This window comes from Macaca thibetana, chromosome 10, assembly GCF_024542745.1.
Source record: "Macaca thibetana thibetana isolate TM-01 chromosome 10, ASM2454274v1, whole genome shotgun sequence".
Classification (NCBI taxonomy): Eukaryota; Metazoa; Chordata; class Mammalia; order Primates; family Cercopithecidae; genus Macaca; species Macaca thibetana.
The window spans coordinates 63,989,803-64,012,864 of NC_065587.1; the positions used below are offsets into that span (position 1 = coordinate 63,989,803).

General features: G+C 44.2%; 1 protein-coding gene and 1 non-coding gene across 3 annotated transcripts in view; one reads left to right on the forward strand and one right to left on the reverse strand.

Moving 5' to 3' along the window:
• The window catches only part of PHF20 (PHD finger protein 20), a 187,682-nt gene that overhangs the window by 15,554 nt on the left and 149,066 nt on the right, over positions 1 to 23,062 (reverse strand). For both annotated transcript variants that reach the window (XM_050807023.1, XM_050807022.1), the window contains 3 exons: positions 13,035 to 13,134; positions 9,393 to 9,588; positions 1,049 to 1,460 (listed from right to left, as the gene is read on the reverse strand). In XM_050807023.1, the coding sequence (XP_050662980.1) occupies positions 1,049 to 1,460; positions 9,393 to 9,588; positions 13,035 to 13,134 (708 nt within the window). The remainder of the gene's footprint in view (positions 1 to 1,048; positions 1,461 to 9,392; positions 9,589 to 13,034; positions 13,135 to 23,062) is intronic.
• LOC126929975 (U6 spliceosomal RNA) lies at positions 12,214 to 12,319 on the forward strand. The gene has a single exon (XR_007717401.1). It is a non-coding gene; the product is annotated as a U6 spliceosomal RNA (small nuclear RNA).

Consider the following 23,062-nt stretch of genomic DNA (forward strand, 5'->3'; position numbering starts at 1 on the left):
AGATTCTAGCCAATATTTATTTAGTACTTACTATGTGCAAAACAATGTGCTGAGGGATTTTCACAAATACGTTCCACAGTAACTGAGGGGGCTTCACTGGCCCCATTCTACAGGCAAGAAAACAGGTCTGGTCAGGAAGGTGAAGTAACCCGCTCAGAATCACAGTAAAGGGCTGAGCCCAGAACTGAAACTGCGTCTGTCTCAAGACTGTGTCCTTACCACCTTGCCCAACACTGTTTAGACACAGTCAAGGACACAAGGATGAATGAGGTACAATCCCCTCCCTTGAGGGGCCTGTAATCTAGGATCCCCTTGGCACCATGCAGCAATGTATTTAACGCTGGTGACACCAACCTGCAGGAGAAAGTCTGGGAAGTAAGGATGATGAGGCAGAGGAACTCTCAAATCATACAAAGCCTCACTGACAACTGAGGACAGGGCACAATGAGCCTAGTGAGCAGTTAGAGATGAAAACACCGGCAATGAGGTGACACAAGGGGGTTCTAGAAGAGAGTGACTTGAATAACAAAAAAGCCAAAAGTGGTTCTTGGGAAAACTGATGAAACCAGCAATATTTTGACAAAGTGTACCATTTCTACCACAGGGCTTCAAAGTTAGAAGTCAAAATAAAGCTATCATACAACTGGATTGAAAAAATTCTGCCTAACAAAACATTTGACTCATTGTTTGCTCATGCTAAGAATTAACATCTAGGTGCAATTATAATGCAAACTGCCTTAAAGAAAAGATGAGTTTTCCTAACTCAATTATCCTTGCTACTTGCCACCTCTCCCTTCCTCGGCACCCACGCCCCCACGACCCACCACTCTTGACTATGCCATTTTGTGGGTGCTTCCTGGAACCTAGGATCTTTGGCTTAAGTGGGCTCTCCTGACTTTGCACCCATTTGCTTACCAAAATATCTATGGTAAGCAAATTTAAATACAGTTTTATTAATAAATATCTTCCACAGAACATTCAGACCTAGGAGGAGAACTTACAAGCACTCACGCAATGAATGAAGAACAAGTACAAGCCAGCCACATACCTTTGGGGAGCTGGGTTTGGGGTCACTGTCCCCCCTGCTCCTGTCTTGGTCTAGAGGCCAGCCCAGGCGTGGGGAGAGGGAATCATCGCCGTTCTCGTGGAGGGGGTTGACCGCATCGTCGAGGGCAGAGCCCCTCGTCTCCACCACCAGCTTCTGCTCCACGGCAGGGTAGTAGGCACGGGGCTTCTGGTAGCAGTGCTCACTGGTGATATAGGACTCCTCCACAGAACGCGGCAGGGGCAGGGCCAGGGGCCTGGGCTTCTCCACTGCCCCGTTCAAAGTTCTATAGCTTGGGGCTTCCTCCTTGCTCCTGGTGTCAGTGACAGGGATGTTTTTGAATTGAGATCTCCCCTCCCCTGAGTGCTGTTTCCAAGGCTGGCACCACAGTGGCAGATCAGGATGCTCCCGGCTTCTGGTGAGAGGACAAAGAGGGCATGGGTTTTGGAGTAACTGGACCATTGCAGGGGTTCCCAATTCCTAAATACTCTCCCAGTAGGGAGAGCAGCTCCACCTAGGCCATCTGACCACACACTACCATTTGCTAAACAAGAGGGAATGTGAATCTGTGGTCTCCTAGGAGACCACTCCTTAGTGAGCTTCCACTGTGGTCACACACGGTGAGTGGGACTGGACTCTCACTCAGAAGACCTGAATGGATTTCAACTCTGGGACAACTCACTCAACCAGCCTCATTCCTACTTCCTCCTCTGTGAAACTGGGCTAATTATCTGTCTGATCTGTCTGCTATTGTAAACCAAAAATAAAATTCTAAGCCCCTCAACCAACTTGAATGGACCCCTCTTAGCCAAGAGCATTCCAACATTAACCTGAAAAACTAGTTCAGGCCACGATGGGAAGGGAGTCAGACAAGCCTTCTACCTTTGGAATTCATGCACAACTGACCAGCATTAACATTAAAACAGAGACCCTAAGACTGACAAAACAGACTGTTTGTAGCAATAAGATATCAACATAACAGATAGCAGGTACTGCAATAAATCAAAGTATTTTACCCCAAAATATATTTCTTTGACATATTTTGAACTAGCCCTGCAAAGCTGTCTCTTGTGGGGAAATCTACATTCTATAGAGAATCCCCTTTCCTTTCCAGGTCTTTTCCTGTTCCAGGAGAAAATTAAGTAAGAGTCTGGCACCTTTTTAGGTCTGATAAGAAACATTTACGATCTATTCTCTCTGAAGCCTGCTACCTGGAGGCTTCATCTACATAGTAAGAACTCTGGTCTCCACGACCCCTTATTTTAACCCAGACACTCCTTTCTTCCTTCCTTTCTTTCTTTTGTTTTCTTTCTTTCCTTCCTTCCTTTTCTTTCTTTCTCTTTCTTTCCTTCCTTTTCTCTTTCTTCTTCCTTTCCTTCCTTTTGTCTTCCTTCTTTCCTTTTCTCTTTCTTCCTTCCTTTCCTTCCTTTTGTCTTCCTTTCCTTCCTTTTCTCTTCCTTCCCTTTCTTTTCTCTTCCTTCCTTCCTTTCCTTTTCCTTTCTTTCCTTCCTTTTCTCTTCCTCCCTTCCCTTCCTTTTCTCTTCCTCCTTCCCTTCCTTTTCTCTTTCTCCCTTCCCTCCCCTTCCTTCACTTTCTCTTTCTTCCTTCCTTCCTTCTTTCTTTCTTTCTTTCCTTCTTTCTTTCTTTCTTCTTTTTCCTTCCTTCCTTCCTTTTCTATCTCTCTCTCTTTCTTTCTTCTTTTTTTTTGACAGAGTTTTGCTCTTGTTGCCCAGGCTGGAGTGCAATGGTGCAATCTCAGCTCACTGCAACCTCTGCCTCCAGGTTCAAGCAATTCTCCTGCCTCAGCCTCCCAAGTAGCTGGGATTACAGGCATGCACCACCATGCCCAACTAATTTTGTATTTTTAGTAGGGATGTGGTTTCTCCATGTTGGTCTTGAACTCCCGACCTCAGGTGATCCATCCACCTCAGTCTCCCAAAGTTCTGGGAGCCCAAAGGCATGAGCCACTGCGCCTGGCGACAGGCCTTTAGATAATAACTTAACTCTTTAGATAATAACTCTTTCAATCAATTGCCAATCAGAAAATCTTTGAATCTACCTATGACCTGGAAGCCCACCCACCCCTCAAGTTGTCCTGCCTTTCTGGACCCAACCAATGTACTTCTTATATGTATTGATGTCTTATGTCTCCCTAAAATGTATGTAGCCTGTATGTAGCCTGACCACCTTGGGCTCATGTTCTCAGGACCTCCTGAGGCTGTCTCACAAGTCAAGGTCCTCATATTTGGCTCAGAATAAATCTCTTCAAGTATTTTACAGAATTTGACTCTTTTTGCCAACACCATCAACCACTGAGTTTCAGAACAATTAAGTGAATTAATGGTGGCCTAAAGTGCTCTTCAAATGTGACTTACTAAAAATAAGCTTAACTTATTAATAAACAGTTACAATGATCCCAACATGTAATGGCATTCAATTACAAAAATACAATGATTACCCAGGGGTTACAAAAATAAAATCAACTGTCATTTATGTATAGGCCATTAATGATAAAGCTTCTAAAAATTATTCTGAAACTTTGTTTTCACCATTCCAAAGAAAAAAGTTTGTTATTGAAGAAAAGAACAGGGATTCTTACCCTTTTTAGGGCCACAGACTCCTGTGAGCATCTATTGAAAGCTGTGCTTCCATGTATGTGCACATAAAATGTTGTGGATGCCTTCCTGTACCTTCCTGTGAAAGTGGAAGTGGCCATATACATGAAGGCACAGAGTGATGTTACAGAACTAAAATTCTGCTCCCAAGGGCCTACAACTATCCCGTCTCAGCTCTCCTACTCCAGCAATCCCATACCACTGCTAGCCACTGAGGAAGAGGGGGAAACAATTGGCATCAATTGTTTGGGACACCTCCAGACAGGTTATCAGCCTGTCCCAGGAACCTACTCAGGACCCAGACATACCACTGAAATCACAATTGCTCAGGGGAAATGGGAGTCATCGTTAACTTTCAGGTCCACTACCTGTTAACATGGAACACACAAGCCAGAGTACAGACCTGCTCTTTATTAAAAAATCCATTAAAGTCTTTGCTTCCTCCCACCTACAATTTTCACCATTCCAGCTGGGATCTGAAGGTGCTACTCCTCACAAGCATGACCCTGCCATTTCCTTGCAAGCCCTGTCAATCATGAAGAAGGTAAGCACAGCCATCCAGGCCATGTTTTTTATGGTGACAGATGCTCTGAAGTTAGTCCCAGTTTTATTGTTTGTCTTTGAAAATAAATTCACCGGGTCACTGGGGAACAATATTTCTGAGAATAAAAGCCCAGAGCCCGTGACAACGGAGACCATCCATGAATACAGAGACACACTGGGGCCACCTTCCCCTTTCCCAGGATCTTTTCTCCATTCATAATAAGTACCAAGATCTTCCTATGCCCTCTTCTGAATTGCTAGAAGACAGATTTAATTCTACTACAAACAAAGTCATTTCTATAAAGATGGAGGATCTAGATAAGGATTCAGAAGGGACAAGGGGCTGGGCGCAGTGGCTCACACATGTAATCCCAGCACTTTAGGAGGCTGAGGCAGGCAAAGCACTTGAGCCCAGGAGTTCGAGACCAGCCTGGGCAACATGGCAAAACCCAGTCTCTACTAAAAATATGAAAACTAGCCAGGCGCGGTGGTACATGCCTATAATCCCAGCTACTGGAGAGGCTGAGGCATAAGAATCACTTGAACTAGGGAGGCAGAAGTTTCAGTGAGCCGAGATCGTACCACTGAACTCCAGCCTGGGTGACAGAGTGAGATCCTTGTCTCAAAAACAAAAAAAGAAGGGGCAAGCCTCCAGAATATGGGCCAAGGCCAGGAACACTGACATTTCAGTAAGGAAAAAAGAGAACAGCATCTGACAGAACCCTCAAATGAAAAGAAATGCAGGCGCCTGTAGGCCCAGCTACTCAGGAAGCTGAGGTGGGAGGATAACAACTATTATTTTTAAAAAGTTCGGCCCTATTAAGACTGTTGAAAAGAAAATAATAAAAATAAAAGAAATATGAGCCAGACACAGTGGCTCACACCTATAACCCCAGCACGTTGGGAGGGCAAGGCAGGTAGATCACTTGACCAGCCTGGGCAACACAGCAAGACCCCATCTCTTAAAAAAAAAAAAAAAAAAAAAAAAAGGGCTGGGCGCGGTGGCTCAAGCCTGTAATCCCAGCACTTTGGGAGGCCGAGACAGGCGGATCACGAGGTCAGGAGATCGAGACCATCCTGGCTAACACGGTGAAACCCCGTCTCTACTAAAAAATACAAAAAACTAGCTGGGCGAGGTGGCGGGTGCCTGTAGTCCCAGCTACTCGGGAGGCTGAGGCAGGAGAATGGCATAAACACGGGAGGCAGAGCTTGCAGTGAGCTGAGATCCGGCCACTGCACTCCAGCCTGGGCGACAGAGCGAGGCTCCGTCTCAAGAAAAATAAATAAATAAATAAATTAATTAATTAATTATTTTAAAAACCACATTTAAAAAAAGAAATATAGCAAAGTTTACAATCAGGAGTAGCCCAAGGTTTCCCAGGCACTCACGTGGACCACCATCCACCTACTTCATTTAATTGCTGCCATCTCATTAAAAACAAACTCATTTGGTTTATATGGGGTTAAGTTTTCCTATTTTATGAAATGTGAGGAAATAGCTAGTCTCTGACATCCTATCTAGGGCTGTCATTTGATTCAGTTCACCTCAACAGATTCTGTCACAGCAACTGCTAATTGCCCCAGCATCCAACTTCTCCTTCTCCTTTTATCCCCACCCCCACCCCTACTCCTAAGTATAAGCAGGCCTGTGGCCACCTGCCTAACCTGCCCTGCCATTAGGCCTGTCCAAGAAACTATTTGCCCTCCCTCTTCTTTTTCTCTTTTCCCCCTCCTGGGGACTGTGGCAGGCTGAGTTGCAGGTGAAACTGCTTCAACCATGCAAATGGGGGTAATCCCAAGAGAATACCAGAACAATAAGACAAAAGGAACCTAAGACCATGCAGATAAGGGGAACCCTAAGAGAATGCTGGAGCCGTAAGACAGAAGGAAACAAAGTTCCCAACTCCACAGATGGAATCCTGGAGAAAGGCCACTTACCTAGCCTAGATCCCTGCCTAGCCTTGAACCATTCATTTATATGAGAAAGAAACTTGTTTCGTTTGAGCCTCTATTTGGGGGGTCCTTGTTATAGCAGCTCAGCTTTTACCCAAACCAACGCAGACCCTTGTTGAACGTTCCCTCCTCTACCACCTTTGTCACTCAGATCTTGAAGCCAGGACTCTGTGTGCCAGAGAGCACAAGAGGAAGCAGATTCCCATCTCGCCATCTCAGGGCCCTGATGCTCCACTCTGCCTGACACCAGGCCTCCTCTAGGACTAACCAGCACAAAGGAAATCCTATCCAGGAGTGGCCTATCAAGTCTTAACTCACTCATGGCCCTAGTCTGTCACTGTTTACAACTTAAATAAAAGCAGTCCCTGACACAGACTATACTAAAACCAAAAGAAAGCTCACAAGGTCATGCAGTATCACATAGAGAGACAGTTAGAAAAGTACCTGACAGAGCCTGAATTTGAATTCTAGTCCAGGCTCTACCCATGGAAACCATGGAAGAGGCACTACCCCACTCAAGGCCCTGTTGCTGTATGGTAAAGTAGGGTAGGTTATAAAAGCCAAGAGACCGGCCAGACGCAGTGGCTCACGCCTGTAATCCCAGTACTTTGGGAGGCTGAGGTGGGCGGATCACTTGAGGCCAGGAGTTCAGGACCAGCCTGGCCAACATGGTGAAACCCCATCTCTACTAAAAATACAAAAATTAGCCAGGCGTGGTGGCATGTGCCTGTAATCCCAGCTACTTGGGAGTTTGAGGCAGAAGAATCGCTTGAACCCAGGAGGTGGAGGTAGTAGTGAGCCAAGATCATGCCACTGCATTCCAACCTGGGTGACTGAGTGAGACTCTGTCTCAACAACAACAACAACAAAAAGCCAACAGACCCCAATAAAAGCCACATGTGTTTATCACAGCTTACATGAAATTGGGTCATCTGACATATAGAATGCAACCACAGGAGGAAATTCACACTAAATTTCATTCTCTGGCCACTAAAAGCCAGAAGGCCAGCTTCAAAGGTTTAAAGCTTTTCTGTATCAGCAAACCACCAAGAGACATTTTTACTGAGCAACCATTGTGCTAGAGAACAGGCCTGCCAACAATATCTGTTCTAGCAGCTTTTTCAATTTTACCTTCTTTACCAATCAAGAACGTTTAGAATGAGCTGAGGCAAGCCTGGGCACGGTGGCTCATGCCTGTAATCTCAGCACTTAGAGAGGCCAAGATGGGCAGATCACTTGAGGTCACCTGGCCAACATGGTGAAACCCCGTCTCTACTTAAAATACAAAAATTAGCTGGGCATGGTGGCAGGCACTTGTAATCTCAGCTACCCAGGAGGCTGAGGTGGGAGAATCGCTTGAACCCGGGAGGTGGAGGTTGCAGTGAGCCAAGATCACGCCACTGCACTCCAGCCTGGGTGACAGAGCAAGGCTCTGTCTCAGAAAAAAAAGAAAAAAAAAAAAAAGAATGAGCTGAGTTGCTTGAGCCCAGGAGTTTGAGGCTGCAGATGATCGCACCTGTGAGTAGCCACTGCACTCCAGTCTGGGAAATAAAGCAAGACCCCATGTCATTAAAAAAAGAAAAGGAATATTTAGCATGAAAGGGATAAACAAAATATGGCATACACATAAAATTAGTTATTAGGAAGAAATTCTTACATATGCTATAACATGGAAGAACTTTGAGGACATTATTCTAAGTGAAATAAGCTAGTCACAAAAAGACAAACACTATATGACTCCACTTACATGAGGTCTCTAGAGAAGTCAAATTCAGAGAGGCAGAAAGTAGGATAGTGGTTGCCAGGGGCTTTGGGGAAAGGGAAATGGACAGCTGTTGCTAAAGGGTATAGAACTTCAATTTCACAAGGGTTTTAGAGACTGGTTATAAAGCAACGTGAATGACAACTGTGCAACTGTACACTGAAAAATGGTTAACATGGGGCTGGGTGCAGTGGCTCACACCTAGAATCCCAGAACTTTGGGAGACCGAGGTGGGCGGATCACCTGAGGTCAGGAGTTCAAGACCAGCCTGGCCAACATGGTGAAACCCTGTCTCTACTAAAAATACAAAAATTAGCCGGGTGTGGTGGTGTGCACCTGTAGTTCCAGTTACTCAGGAGGCTGAGACAGGAGAATCACTTGAACCTGGGAGGCGGAAGTTGCAGTGAGCCGAGATCGCACCACTGCACTCCAGCCTGGGCAACAGAGCGAGACACTGTCTCAAAAAAAAGAAAAAGGTTAAGATGGTAAATTTTATATTATGTATATCTTGCAGCAATTAAAAACAAAATAACTCAGCCAGGTGCAGTGGCTCATGCCTGTAATCCCAGCACTTTGGGAGCCCGAGGTGGGTGGATCACTTGAGGTCAGGAGTTCAAGACCAGCCTGGCCAACATGGTAAAACCCCATCTCTACAGAAAATACAAAAAACTAGCCAGGCGTGGTGGCAGGTGCCTGTAGTCTCAACTACTCAGGAGGCTGAAGTGGGAGAATCGCTTGAACCCAGGAGGTGGAGGCTGCAGTGAGCTGAGATTTTGCCACTGCATTCCAGTGTGGGTGACAGAGCAAGACTCCATTTAAAAAAACAAAAACAAGGCCGGTGGCGGTGGCTCAAGCCTGTAATCCCAGCACTTTGGGAGGCCGAGATGGGCGGATCACGAGGTCAGGGGTTCGAGACCATCCTGGCTAACACGGTGAAACCCCGTCTCTACTAAAAAATACAAAAAACTAGCCGGGCGAGGTGGTGGGAGCCTGTAGTCCCGGCTACTCGGGAGGCTGAGGCAGGAGAATGGCGTAAAAACCCGGGAGGCAGAGCTTGCAGTGAGCTGAGATCCGGCCACTGCACTCCAGCCTGGGTGACACAGCGAGACTCCGTCTCAAAACAAAAACAAAAACAAAAACAAAAACAAAAACTCAGAACTGTACACCAAAACAAAAAACAAATCAAAATACACACACCATGTCTTGATTCTGGTGGTGGCTTCATGGCTGCATACAATGTCAAAATTCAATGAATTCTTAAAATGGATGAACTTAATTATATGTAAGATATTACTCAATAAAGTTTTTTTTTTTTTTTAAGAATGTTTATCGCATAATTGGTAATTTTTAGTAAATGTCTCAAAGTCAGTTTTATTATTTGATTGCTTTGGTAGCTTTCCAATTTCACAGATTGACCCAGCCCCCAGACCATGCCAAACCAGACTGCTCCCAACACTGCAGGTGCCACACTTACTGCAAGATGCTCATCTTGAGCTGCAGGCCATGCAGAACCTCAATCACTCTCTGCACATCACCAAGAAGCTGGTGGGTAGCCACGATCTTCTTGGCATTCTGATGGGAGTAGTTCTCTTCTAGAAATGCCAGGCCATGCATATGTCCCCTGCTCAGCCACTCCTTGTCATACCAGTACTTGAAGCCAGGCCTCTGACCTACAGCAGTGACAACAAGAGGGTTAAAACATGGCCTGAAGGAAACCCAGGCCGTTTCATCACTATCATACAATTACCGTACAAACTACTGGAAGAATAGATTAGTATATTTATTTTGTTCATTGATTCATCCAGTGTACCTTTTCTTGGCACCTACAATATGCTGGGCTCTCCATTAGGTAGTGGGGACAAGGTAGTGAATAAGGCATGTACTTCCTGATTTCCTGGAACTGGCCAGAGGTGAGCTGGGCACCTGGATTATCTCTAAATTTAAATCATAATATTCTCTTAAAACCTTCCATTGCCTCCTACTCTTAAAACCTTCCATTGCCTCCTACTGCTCAAAGGAGAATACCCAAAGCCCTAACTCTCTAACTCTGGCTTACTGAGGCCCACAGGACCCAGTTCCTTCCTGCCTTCCCCTCCATACCCTTACACTGGCCTCGTTTCAGTTTCTGAAACACATCAAACTCTTTGCAGCCTCAAGACCTTCACTTGTGCATCCCTTCTGTCTGCAGCACTATTCCCCAAGCCTTTGCAGGGTTGGCTCCTTACCACCTCCTCAGGAAGGCTTTTTTTTTTTCCTTTTTTGTTGACAGGGTCTCACTCTGTTGTCCAGGCTACAGTTAAGTTAGGCATGATCATGGCTCACTGCAGCTTCAACCTCCCTGGGCTCAGGTGATCTTCCCACCTCAGCCTCCCAAGTATTTGGGACTACAGGTGTGCACCACCATGCCTGGCTAATCTTTCTTTCTCTCTTTCTCTCTCTCTTTTTTTTTTTTTTTCTTGATGGGGTGTTGCCATGTTGCCCAGGAGTGCGGCCTTCTGCTACTTCCCAAAATTGAGAGCATCCTCTGTGCCTCACAGTCATCTTATCAATTTTCCCATCATGGCATTCATCACTACCTTACACAGTCTTGTTTACTGAACTTGTTTTAACTTCTGTTTCTGGCTCCCAACCCGGCTAAGAGCCAAAAGAGTAGGAACGATCTTGTTCATGGTTGTATCCCCAGTGCCTGGCAAAAGGCATCTTGAATGGACTTATCAAATCAATGGAAAGATGCCTCGAGGCCCCCTGCAAATGTACCATCTACCACCTAACTCAACAGATGATCAGGCCCCTTCCCTTCTCTGCACCTGTTACCCATTCATTAGAACAACATAGGAACTGGATGGCTTTAGCCATCCTATTGTTACAGGACTCCTTAGGAAGGACTGAAAACATAAGCACATGTGACTTATCAACATGACCTGCTCCAAAGTCCCAGGGAAAAGCTTTCAACCAGACTGTTGTAAACTGTCAATATCTATACAAACCTGAAAAACCCAGGTGATTCCTATTAAGGTCTTTGAGCTACTTCTGACTTTACTAATATACATGGTAGGGATACACCTTGATTCTGTTAAAAAATATTTTTAAGTAGCCTTTAAAAATTGAATCTGTTAAATTTTTGGTCCAACCCACTGCAGAGTCAGTCTATACATGTAGACCCTGTGGCAGACATGCTGTGCTCAGTTCAAGGAAGAGTCTATTCACAGTCTTGGTGATTAAAGTCACAGAAGTTCAGTGAGTGCACAGGATTTGATGAAGAGGGTGTGTGTGACTTCTAAAGAAGGAAAAGTAGAGAAAGACACGGTAGGGAAAAAAAGATTTTTAAAAGGTATGCTAAGGAGCCTTCAGGATTATATGGGGGAAGCTCAGAGGCAGCTGCTGCAGGCGGTGCCTAGAGCAGCAGGATTCAGAGCTGCACTACCTGTTTTACAAGACAAAGATATGAGACAACTGGTTCTCATCGCCTGTCTGGCATTGGCTGGTGGTGTGATCTTGGGCCAGTCATGTCCCTTCTGGATTTGTGTTTGTTCACCTGTCAAATCTTCTGACTACATTATTTCCTTCGGATAAAGGGACAAGTGGAGGCAGATGCTTCTAGGTCTATGGACTTATTTAGTACAAAGAGACAGTGTCACAACAGAGGCCTTCAGGCCCAGAGGGGACCTGCTTGCTGTTAAATGAACTGGTGGCCAGTCCCTCCCTAGACAACCAACAAAATCAAGAGACCTGGCTCTGCAAACCAGTTCTAATTCCAATTTGCTTTATGAGGAAAGTCAACTGTATCCTCAAGGATCAATTTCTTCCTCCTAAGCAAAACTGGGTGTAGGAGAACCAGGCCCACCTCATCAGACAGATAGGAGTAGCGGAAGCAGAGGCTCTCAAGCATTGTCTAGCTCTAAAGGAATCAGGGGACTAGAGCTGAGGGAGAACCTTACAGGTGGTAATGGGAGACAATGTCACCATCCCATGGAAACTAAGACAATGAACTGCATATTTACAATCCATTCCTTCTAGAAAGGAGCAACCAAGAGCCACAGGTGACCCCTATAGCCATGGAACTAACTGATCCTGCTAAGTAATTAAGTCACTGCTCAGGGTGGCAACAGGCTCTACCCAACCATGCCTTCCTCCTTCCCCTCAAGGGCATTTCTCCCTTCAAGATGGCAGTGATGTGATGAAGGGCAGATGTTGCCACGGGGGGCAGAGGCAGGTTTCTAACCCTCCAACAGCCCCCAAAAGCCAAAGACAGAGCCCATATGCCCATCCTCATGAGTCCTCAAGAAAAGGAAAAGGTGCCACTTCAGCAGCACATACACTGAAACAGGAACAATAAAGAGAAGATTAGCATGGCCCCTACACAAGGATGACACTCAAACTTGGGAAGTTTCTACATTTTTTTACAGAGCTTCAATCACACAGGATGAAAGTTCTAGAGATCTGCTGTACAACATTGTACTTACAGTTATTAACAACAATACTGTATTGTACACTTAAAAATTTGTTGAGGGTAGATCTCATGTTTTGTTGTTGTTGTTGTTGTTGTTTTTTTGAGACAAAGTTTCATTCTTGTCACCCAGGCTGGAGTGCAATGGCACAATCTCGGCTCACTGCAACCTCCACCTCCTGGGTTCAAGCGATTCTCCTGCCTCAGCCTCCCAAGTAGCTGGGATTACAGGCACCTGTCACCATGCCCAGCTAATTTTTGTATTTTTAGTAGAGACGGAGTTTTACCACATTGGCCAGGCTGGTCTCGAACTCCTGATCTCAGTTGATCCACAAGCCTTAGCCTCCCAAAGTGCTGGGATTACAGGCATGAGCCACTGCGCCCGACCTCATGCATTTTTTCAAAACCATAATTAAAGAAAAGGAATAGTTCTAGCTCAAGGCCAGGCCTTCCACTAGGTGGGCCCCTTCACACATGTGCTCTTATTGCTACGTTCAGGACAGCTGGCCACCAGGCGGGATAGCAACAGAGGCGAGGAGGAGTTGGAGTCTAGCCGATGCTGAAGAAATGAGTCTCAAGACCACAGACATTTAAAATGTGTCATACACAGCCAGCTGTGCCAAGGAAAAGGCTACATACTGTTATATCCCTGACTCCAGAAATCTCTACCTGGAGGGTCTTGGCAAACATAACAGGTGTATTTCTCGGGCACATTTTCTTCCAGTAATCCCATGCAGACCCCATGCTGCCAGCACTGGCACTCTTCACACTGTTAGAATTAAAGAAGCAACAAAAATTAAACTCAGAAGGTGTTCTCCATCCAAAAGTAAGACCCACCTGCTGAGGGGAGGGGCGTGGGAGGATAGAAGGAGAGGGGAGGAAGGAGCACTCCCTCCTGACTAATGTGGAACTGAGCTGCTGCCACACATCTGGAACTGCACTGTCCAATATGGTAGCCACTAGCCACATGTGGCTCTACATTGAAATTAACATGGTAAGTTAAAAATTCAGTTCCTCAGTCCCATGAGTGACATCTTAAAGCTGAGTTGGAATTATGGCCCAGACACTCATTAGCTGTGTGACTTTGCATAGGTCAGTTCTCCTGGGCTTTATTTTCCCCATCTGCAAAATGGGATACATAATTCCTACCCTCCTCCTAGGGCTGTTTGTGAAGATTCAATGGGTCATTTATAAACGCTCCTATTATAGAGCCCAGCACACAGGTTTATGTAATAAGCTACTATTAATACTATTAACCACTAATGAGCAAGCCAATTCCCCAAGACCCCTGCTGGAGTAATCATGGGTTGGTACTTTGCATTTATTCTCTCTAAACCTTACCAAAGATCACACAGCTATTGAAAGGCAAAGGTGGATGAGAACATAAACCTGGCTTGTTGCTAAGCCAATTCTTTCAACCCAAGGCTCCACTTCCTTCCTTGAGTATTGAGGGGATGGGGGAGAGGGCCAGAAGGCAGAGAGGGAAAGGAAGGAGTTCACAATGAGGGTGGCACTGGGAGACATATGGACAGCCTGAGGATAGGTCTGAGAGCTAAGGGTCCAGAGGAGGGAATGAAAAGGAAAGGCGAACTCCTGAGGAGAAACCAGGGCACTTCAAGCAATTCCAAACCAGGACCCTAAACCTTTAACTACCCAACCAAACAAATTAGCCCTAGAAGGTGGACAGTGAGCTTCCTGACATGACCTTGATGGTGGCCCACCAGCCTGGCCACTAGAAATCCAGACTAGATTCTGGATTTCTGGACTAGAAATCCAGAGCTCAAGATGGTCCTCAACCACTGGCAGTCACCTAGGTCCTAGCATCAAGAGGGCTTCCCTGAGCAGATGTAAGGTCTCTAGGAAGTTAATCACATCAGAATCAACGTGGGCAGAGCGGGAAGACAGGCTTTAGATATCTGTTTTAGATTCTTCAATTTACAGATGAGGAAACTAAGGCTCAGAGAAGAAATGTAAAGTGACAAAAAGGCGGTCAGTAGCAGAAAACAAACTAACAATTAAAAATGAAAGTCTATCTCACCAATGATTTTGTGTTTTGAAAACCAAGATTCACCAAAAATGAATCAAATACAGTTCAGTTTCAAAATGATAACTTTTTTTTTTTGAGATGGAGTCTCCCTCTGTCACCCAAGCTGGAGTGCAGTGGGACAATCTTGGCTCACTGCAACCTCTGCCTCCCAGGTTCAAGCCATTCTCCCACCTCAGCCTCCTGAGTGGCTAGGACTATAGGTGCATGCCACCACGCCCGGCTAATTTTTTGTATTTTTAGTAGACATGGGGTTTTACTGTGTTAGCCAGGATGTTCTCGATCTCACCTCATGATTCGCCTGCCTCAGCCTCCCAAATTGCTGGGATTATAGGTGTGAGCCACCGCACCTGGCCAATGATAACTTTTTTCATGTGCATATAACTAAAACACATTATTCCTTTAAATTAAGAAATGAATGAGAATAATAAACAAACTAAAAGATAAAATACCTAAGAATAACCATAAGCATGTAAGCCCTCTCTAAAAAACAAAAAAACATAAATACTATTTGAAGAACACAGAGACGTAAGTCAATGGTACAGTGCACCCTGTTCCTGGACAGCAAGAGTTAACATATGGATATCAATTATCCTTGGGTTAATTTATAAAAAGAATGTAGTCCTGGCCAGGCGCAGTGGCTCATGCCTGTAATCCCAGCACTTTGGGAGACCGAGGCGGGTGGATCACTTGAGGTCAGAAGTTCAAGACCAGCCTGGCCAACATTTTTGAAACCCCGTCTCCACTAAAAATACAAAAATTAGGGAGGCATGGTGGCAGGCGCCTGTAATCCCAGCTACTTGGGAGGCTGAGGCAGGTTCAGAATCTCTTGAATCTGGGAGGTGGAGGTTGCAGTGAGCTGAGATCACGCTACTACACTCCAGCCTGGGTGACAGAGCGAGGCTCCATCTCAAAAAAAAAAAAAGTCTCAATAAAATAATAAATTAATAGTTTTGGAACTAGAAAAAAGAGCAATAAGGAGACACTAGCCATACCAGATATTTTTAAAATATTATAAAGGTACAATAGTTAAAATAGAATTGTATGAGCAAATATACAGACAGATTAATCGATGGAAGAGAGAACCAAAAAAAGATTCAAATACACTTAGAAAAGGAAGTAAATAAAGGTGGTATTTCAAACAGTGAGGTATGGTATTAGTACAATGGGGAGCCATAGTTCTCACTAATTACCTGGCAAAATTGCAGGTGGATCAAATATTTATATAACTTAAAAAAAAAAAAAGGGCCAGGTGCAGTGGCTCTTGCCTATAATCCCCGCACTTTGGGAGGCCAAAGCGGGAGGATCTCTTGAAGTCAGGAGTTGGTCACCTGAGGTTACCCTGGCCAACATGGTGAGACCTCATCTCTACTAAAAACACAAAAAATTAGCCAGGCGTGGTGGTACACACCTGTAGTCCCAGCTACTCAGGAGGCTGAGGCAGGAGGATCACTTGAACCCAGGAGAGGAAGGTTGCAGTGAGCCGAGATCATGCCACTGCACTCCAGCCTGGGTGACAGAGTGAGGCTCTGTCAAAAAAATAAAATAAAATAAAGTAGGCCGGGCGCGGTGGCTCAAGCCTGTAATCCCAGCACTTTGGGAGGCCGAGACGGGCGGATCACGAGGTCAGGAGATCGAGACCATCCTGGCTAACATGGTGAAACCCCGTCTCTACTAAAAAATACAAAAAAAACTAGCCGGGCGAGGTGGCGGGCGCCTGTAGTCCCAGCTACTCAGGAGGCTGAGGCAGGAGAATGGCGTAAACCCGGGAGGCGGAGCTTGCAGTGAGCTGAGATCCGGCCACTGCACTCCAGCCTGGGAGACAGAGCGAAACTCCGCCTCAAAAAAATAAATAAATAAATAAAATAAATAAATAAAATAAATAAAATAAAGTATGATTCAATCATTATGCAGAAAATAAAATTGTTTTTAACTTACATATTGCTAAATGAAAAAAGATGTTAAAAATACTATACATGTGGCTCGGCACGGTGACTCACGCCTGTAATCCCAGAACTTTGGGAGGCCAAGGCGGGCGGATCACCTGAGGTTGGGAGTTCAAGACCAGCCTGACTAACATGGTGAAACCCCCCCGTCTCTACTAAAAATACAAAATTAGCCAAGCATGGTGGTGCATGCCTGTAACCCCAGCTACTCGCAAGGCTGAGGCAGGAGAATCACTTGAACCCAGGAGGTGGAGGTTGCGGTGAGCCGAGATCACGCCATTGCACACCAGCCTGGGCGACAAGAGCAAAACTCTGTCTCAAAAAGAAAAGAAAAGAAAAGAAAAGAAAAGAAAAGAAAAGAAAAGAAAAGAAAAGAAAAGAAAAGAAAAGAAAAGAAAATACTACACATAAAATGCGAACATTTGCATTTAAACAAAAAAGAGATGGTTGCAAAGCAATGTGAATGTACTTAATATCACTGACTTGTATGCTTAAAAATGGTTATAATGGTAACTTTTAGGCAGGGCAGGGTGGCTCACACCTGTAATCCTAGCACTTTGGGAGGCTCAGGAGGAAGGATCATTTGAGGCCAGGAGTTTGAGACCAGCCTGAGGAACATAGTGAGATTCCATCTCTCCAAAAATATTAAAGAAATTAGAAGGTGTGATGGTGTGTGCATGTAGTCCCAGCTACTCAGGAGGCTGAGGTGGGACAATCACTTGAGCCCAGGAGCTGGAGGCTGCCATGAGCTGTGATTGTGCCTCTGCACTCCAGCCTGGGTGACAAAGCAAGACCCTGTCTCAAAAAAGGAAAATATAAAAATAAAAAGGGTAACTTTTAATGTTATGTGTATTTTACCGAAAAATTTTTAAAAGGAAAAAATACATTTGCTATTGTTTGTTTAGCCATAGAATGTTTCTGAAAGGATATACAAGAAACTGATAAGGGCTGACTCTAGGGAATGGGTGGTTGGTGACAAGGTATTTCTCTGGTGATAAGGTATTTCTCTGTGTGCTTTCTGGACTTTGAATTATGTCAGTGCATTAGGTACCAACAAATAATATGAATTTTAAAATAACCAAAACTTTCAAATGGGCTTCTTTGTTTAAATTTTTATTTACTTAATTTTTATTCAATTTCTTGTAGAAACAGGGTCTCTCTATGTTGCCCAGGCTGGTTTTGAACTCCTGGACTCAAACGATCCTTCCGCTTCAGCCTTCCAAAGTGCTAGGATTATGGGTGTGAGCCACAGTGCTAGGTCATTAAAATGGGCTTCTTTTTAAAACTGCTACATAATCTTTACTGGAGTTGGGCACTTAATACATATTAATACTTCTTGTTGTAGGGCAAAGGTCAGCAAACTACAGCCCATGTGCCAATGCCAACTTGACTTGTTTTGTAAATAAAGTATTACGTGAACACAACCATATTCATTTGTTTAGGGGTTTTTGTTTGTTTGTTTTGTGAGACAGGGTCTCACTCTATTCCCCAGGCTGTAGTGCAGTGGTACTATCTCGTCTCCCTGCAGCCTTGACTGCCCAGGCTCAAGTGGTCCACCCACCTCCTGAGAAGCTGGGACGACAAGTGTGTACCATCACAATTAACTAATTTTTGTATTTTTTGTAGAGACAGGGTTTGCCATGTTGCCCAGGCTGGTCTTGAACTCCTGGCCTAAAGTGATCTGCCCACCTCAGCCTCCCAAAGGGCTGGTATTACAGATGTGAGCCACTGCACCCAACCATACAGGTGAAAATTTGTTTTACATATTGCCTACAGCTGCTCGAAGAAAAATCCAGTATGCGCAACAAGACCTAAAAATTTATTATCTAGCTGTTTAAGAAAAAGCTTAACAAAACCTGCTCTATGGCAATTAAAATAATTTAAATATCAAATGTATTTCCTGATGTTCATTTTTATGTGGTAGCCAGATTCCTCAAATACCATGATTATTAAGTAGGATTTTAACCTTCTAGTGATTTAAATTAGCACTGGTAAATAAGATCAAATAGCGATATATATGAACGATGTTGATACTACCCATATAATGAAAATGATCCAAAAAGTTATTTCTCTATAGTAATACATACGCTTCTAGAAAACACACTCTAAATGTATTCTAGGATTATTCAAAATATCAATTTAAGGTAAAGATTTAAGAAAAATTTATTCATGTCTTCCTAATTAGATGGTGAATACATTTTAAAAGTTTAAACTGTATTTGTTCTAGCTAGCTCCCTCTAAATTTATGCCTTTTGCTAAAGTTATTGAGTGGAAAAGGTACATTGCTCTCAGTGACAGGACAGTCAGAAACTATCTCTCCTTAACACAAAGCTAGGTGGACATTCTTGGTTCAGGTGGACAGCACAGAAAAGTCCTCTGGAACAAAAGCCAAGAAGCTCTGAAGTGAGCTCGAGACACAAGGTCTTGTGGAGCCTGGGAAGTGGGAGATCAAGTTGGCTCCTGACTTCGCCATGCTCCTGGTGGCCCCGATTGCCCCGAAATTAGTTTCTTCATATAGCACATAACAGCACATTAACCTCTACCCTCAAACACCCCAAGATCCTTGCTACTTATAGAAAAGTCAATGGAGAAAGTACCAGAGTGGATCAGAAATGGGTTACATACTGTTAGGCAGAATAGCCTTGCCAGGAGGAACATTCATTCCTCACCCACTGAAGATTTTAACAGGCAGATAAAGGGCAAATCTGTCAGGCTAACAAGGCCTAGAACTGAGCATATGCTCAAGGATGACAGAGTAGAAACTAAAGATCTTTAACATCCTTTTAAAAACAAACTTAAAAAAAAAATCTACTAAAAAATAATAGTCTGAGTTATATAACCTTTCTTTTCTTTTTTTTGGAGGGGGACAGGGTCTCATTCTGTCACCCAGGCTGGAGTGCAACAGAACGACCACGGCTTGCTGCAGCCTTGAACTCCCAGGCTCAAGTGATCATCCCACTTCAGCCTCCGGAGTAGCTGGGTCTGCAGGCATGCATCACCATATCCATCTAGTTTTTTTATTTTTTATTTTTTGTAGAGATAGGGTCTTGCTATGTTTCCAGGGTGGTCTCGAACTCCTGGGCTCAAGCAATCCTCCTGCCTCAGCCTCCCAAAATGCTGGGATTATACCATGCCCAGCCAACAATTATCTAATAGTAGTCCACAGGGCTTCAGAGAGTCTACAAAATGTGTGTGTTTTTAACATAGGACAATTAAAAAAAAAAAAAGATGCGCGCTCAAACATGTTCCAAGTCAAATGTTAAGACAGTGAAGCCCGCCACCACACACAATTTTGTATTGCTAAGATAGCTCAGTATTATGTTGACCTCAAAACGGAGCTTGTCCTCCCATCTCTGATTAATCAAAGTAACTACACAGCATGCTGTTCAGGAAAAATCACCCTGACAATGGCCATGTGCATCACGCGTGTCTCACTGTTGTGTAACCAAATAGAGAAAAACAAATGAGCCATTGAAGTGCTCCAAGTCAGCAACTGTCTGTCACTCAGAGCTCTGACAGCATATCAGAATCATGGGAATATGCCCACCATTCACATGTCCGACCTCACAAGTAAAGATCATCCATTTTGAACTTTCAAAACTATTGCTGTTACCTGTTACATATTTTGGGGTTCTATGAAACAGTCCATTAGGAAAAGGGGTTCTGAAAAGGGGTTCTGATATTCAAAAATGTTTGAAAACCACTGAACCAAAGTATACTAAAGGTCTTAAATATCAGGTACCCTTAAATCCCAGAGGTGACTATGAAGGCTATTCAAAAAGACAAGACTCTCCCTCAGCCTAAAGTGTGTGTATGTATGTGTGTATGTATATGTGTGTGTGCACTGGTGGTGCTGGGGAAGGGTTGGTCAGCCAGTCTAAATGGTACTATTATGTTTCAAAAACGAATTTTTCTTGTTTCACTTCTCAACTGTAAATGTAAGTCCCCATAGCTAAGGCCCCTTAGGGAAAGAGCACTTGACTGGGTGCCCCTGGGTTCAAATCATAATCTGATGACTTATTTAATGGTTCTACAATGATGAACAAAATCATATCTTCGTAATTTTGTTTTCCCAAACAAGTGACTTGAGATAGCCTTGTTAGAGGTGAGATGGTATTTCTGAAAACACTCCAATAACTTTAAATCACTACTCAGCTGGACACAGTTACCTTAGCTCCATAGAGTTGCTTTAGTTCTGTTAACAAAAAGAGCACGACTGTGGTACATCCATAGCATGGAATACTACTGGACAATAGGAATAAATGACTACTGAAACACACAACAACATGGATCAATCTCAAGGATATTACACAGAGTAAAAAGGGCCTCTCTCAGAAAGATACATACCATGTGATTCCATTAACCAAGAGTCATAAATTACATACAGACAGTTAAAACAGTTTAGTGTTTCCAGGGTTGGGGATAAGTATGCTATAAAGGGTACCAGGAGGGAATCTCATGGTCTTAGTAACCTGAGTACCTTGATTGTGGGAGTGATTACACAAGGCTATACTTGTGATGAAAGCACACAGAGCTATATGCACACACAAATGAGTACGTGTATATCATTGGGAAAATCTGAATAAGCTCTAGTGATTGTGCCAATGTCAACTGGTTTTGTAGTTTTGATATCCTACTGTGGGTTTATGGGCTGTTGGCATGGGAGGAAGACCAGCAGAGGAATTCATGGGACTTTCCTGTACATTTCTTTGCAACCTCCTGTGAATCTATGATTATTTCAAAATAAGTGTTTTCTAAAAGCCCTAGGAAAATAAAAGGCAAAAAAGCAAATACATCTACTCATCTCTAGTTGTTCTGAAAGTTTAAAGAGCTACGGCAAAGTCCCAATGTTTCAAGAAATAAAAGGAAAGGGGACTGTTGAATACAAAGACAACAAATTCAAAGAATGAGAGGAAAAAATGCAACTGTATATTAAGTCAAGGTCCAAAAGTGAATTTCAAAACTCCATGCCATGCAGATCACAAGGTCAGGAGTTCGAGACCAGCCTAGCCAATATGGTGAAACACTGTCTCTACTAAAAATACAAAAATCAGTCGAGCGTGGTGGCAGGCACCTGTAGTCCCAGCTACTCAGGGGGCTGAGGCAGGAGAATCGCTTGAACCCAGGAGGCAGAAGTTGCAGTGAGCCGAGATTGTGCCATTGCACTCCAGCCTGGGTGACAGAGCAAGACTCGTCTCAAAAAAAAAAAAAAAAAAAAAATTATCATAACAAAAACATTTTGCCAGGCACAATGGCTCATGCCTGTAATCCCAGCACTTTGGGAGGCCAAGGCAGGTGGATCACCTGACGTTGGGAGTTCCAGACAAGCCTGACCAACATGGAGAAACCTCTTCTCTACTGAAAATACAAAAATTAGCTGGGCGTGGTGGCACATGCCTGTAATCCCAGCTACTTGGATGGCAGAGGCAGGAGAATCACTTGAACCTGGGAGGCAGAGGTTGTGGTGAGCCAAGATCGCGCCATTGCGCTCCGGCCTGGGAAACAAGAGCGAAACTCCGTCTCAAAAAAAAAAAAATCCATGCCATGCCAACCTACAGTACTGAAAGGGCAAGGAAATAATATTCTATCACAGAAAGCAAGCCAAAGGGGCTGGGCCTGTTTCTCATAATCTCAGTAGGCTATATAGATTCTTATTGGACAATGGGCAGCCACCCCCTTTACTGGGAATAACCCCTGAACCCCCATTCACGTTATAATATAACACAGGGGGTCCCCAGGCAGTCTTTTTGCCCCTGTCGATAATCTGTAAGCTCTACTACCACCAGACCAGATAACTAGACAAGGGGAGAGCATTTGACCCATAACAAACTGTTTCCCCTCTGGCCACAGGTGACTGTTCCAAAAACTAATATCTGATCTAAATTTGGCTGGAATTCCTTACTCAGAAATTTAGAATTGGGACTAAGATTCTGACCTTGGTCTACCTAGTCTCTTGAACACAAAAATGTAAAATTGGGGCAAGGCCAAAGGTGACCATTTTTCATTTTCCAAGAAAATAAGCAAGGAATAAAATCAAAAAGAACCAAAAGGACTCCAGAGTAGCAGGAAACAAGGCAGACAAAGGCCCTCAAGATGGAATTCCAGGTTCTGAGCCTGAAGGCAGCCCTGCCTCTGAGTCCTGGGACCCAGTCTATTTCCCAACAATATTTGTACTTGCCCCTAAAAAAACCCTAACCAATATAATCATGACTTTTAAAATTTCAGGTTCCCAAGCCAGTTGGGCAGCTGTCAAGACACCCAGGGAACTTGTGACACCCTTAGGAGCCAGCCAGCCAGCGCCACCTCTCCCAGAACTGCGATTTACAGACAAGGGCCAGGGCAGGTAGGTGCTGGCCAGGCATGGTTTCCCCAAGCAGGTAAGGAGGTCCCGCCCATCACAGGCACATCTCAGAGATAGAGACGACAGACGCAAATGTCAGGAAAATAAAGAAAAAGAAACATAGAAGTTATAAAGCCAGCCTGCATGATCACAAAGACAATTTACCTCAAAGAGAAGATAAGAGTCCATGGGAAGATTAAACTGCCACTCCAAAGATTTCAGTCCCTGCTGCTCAACTCCTCACTTTGTGACCACAGGCAAGGCCCTTCCCATTTGCGGGTCCCAGTTGCTTCAAGCAGAGCATGAGAGCTTTAGACTCAGTGATCCCTAAAGTCCTCTCTTACTCCATCAGTGGACTATGTATGGC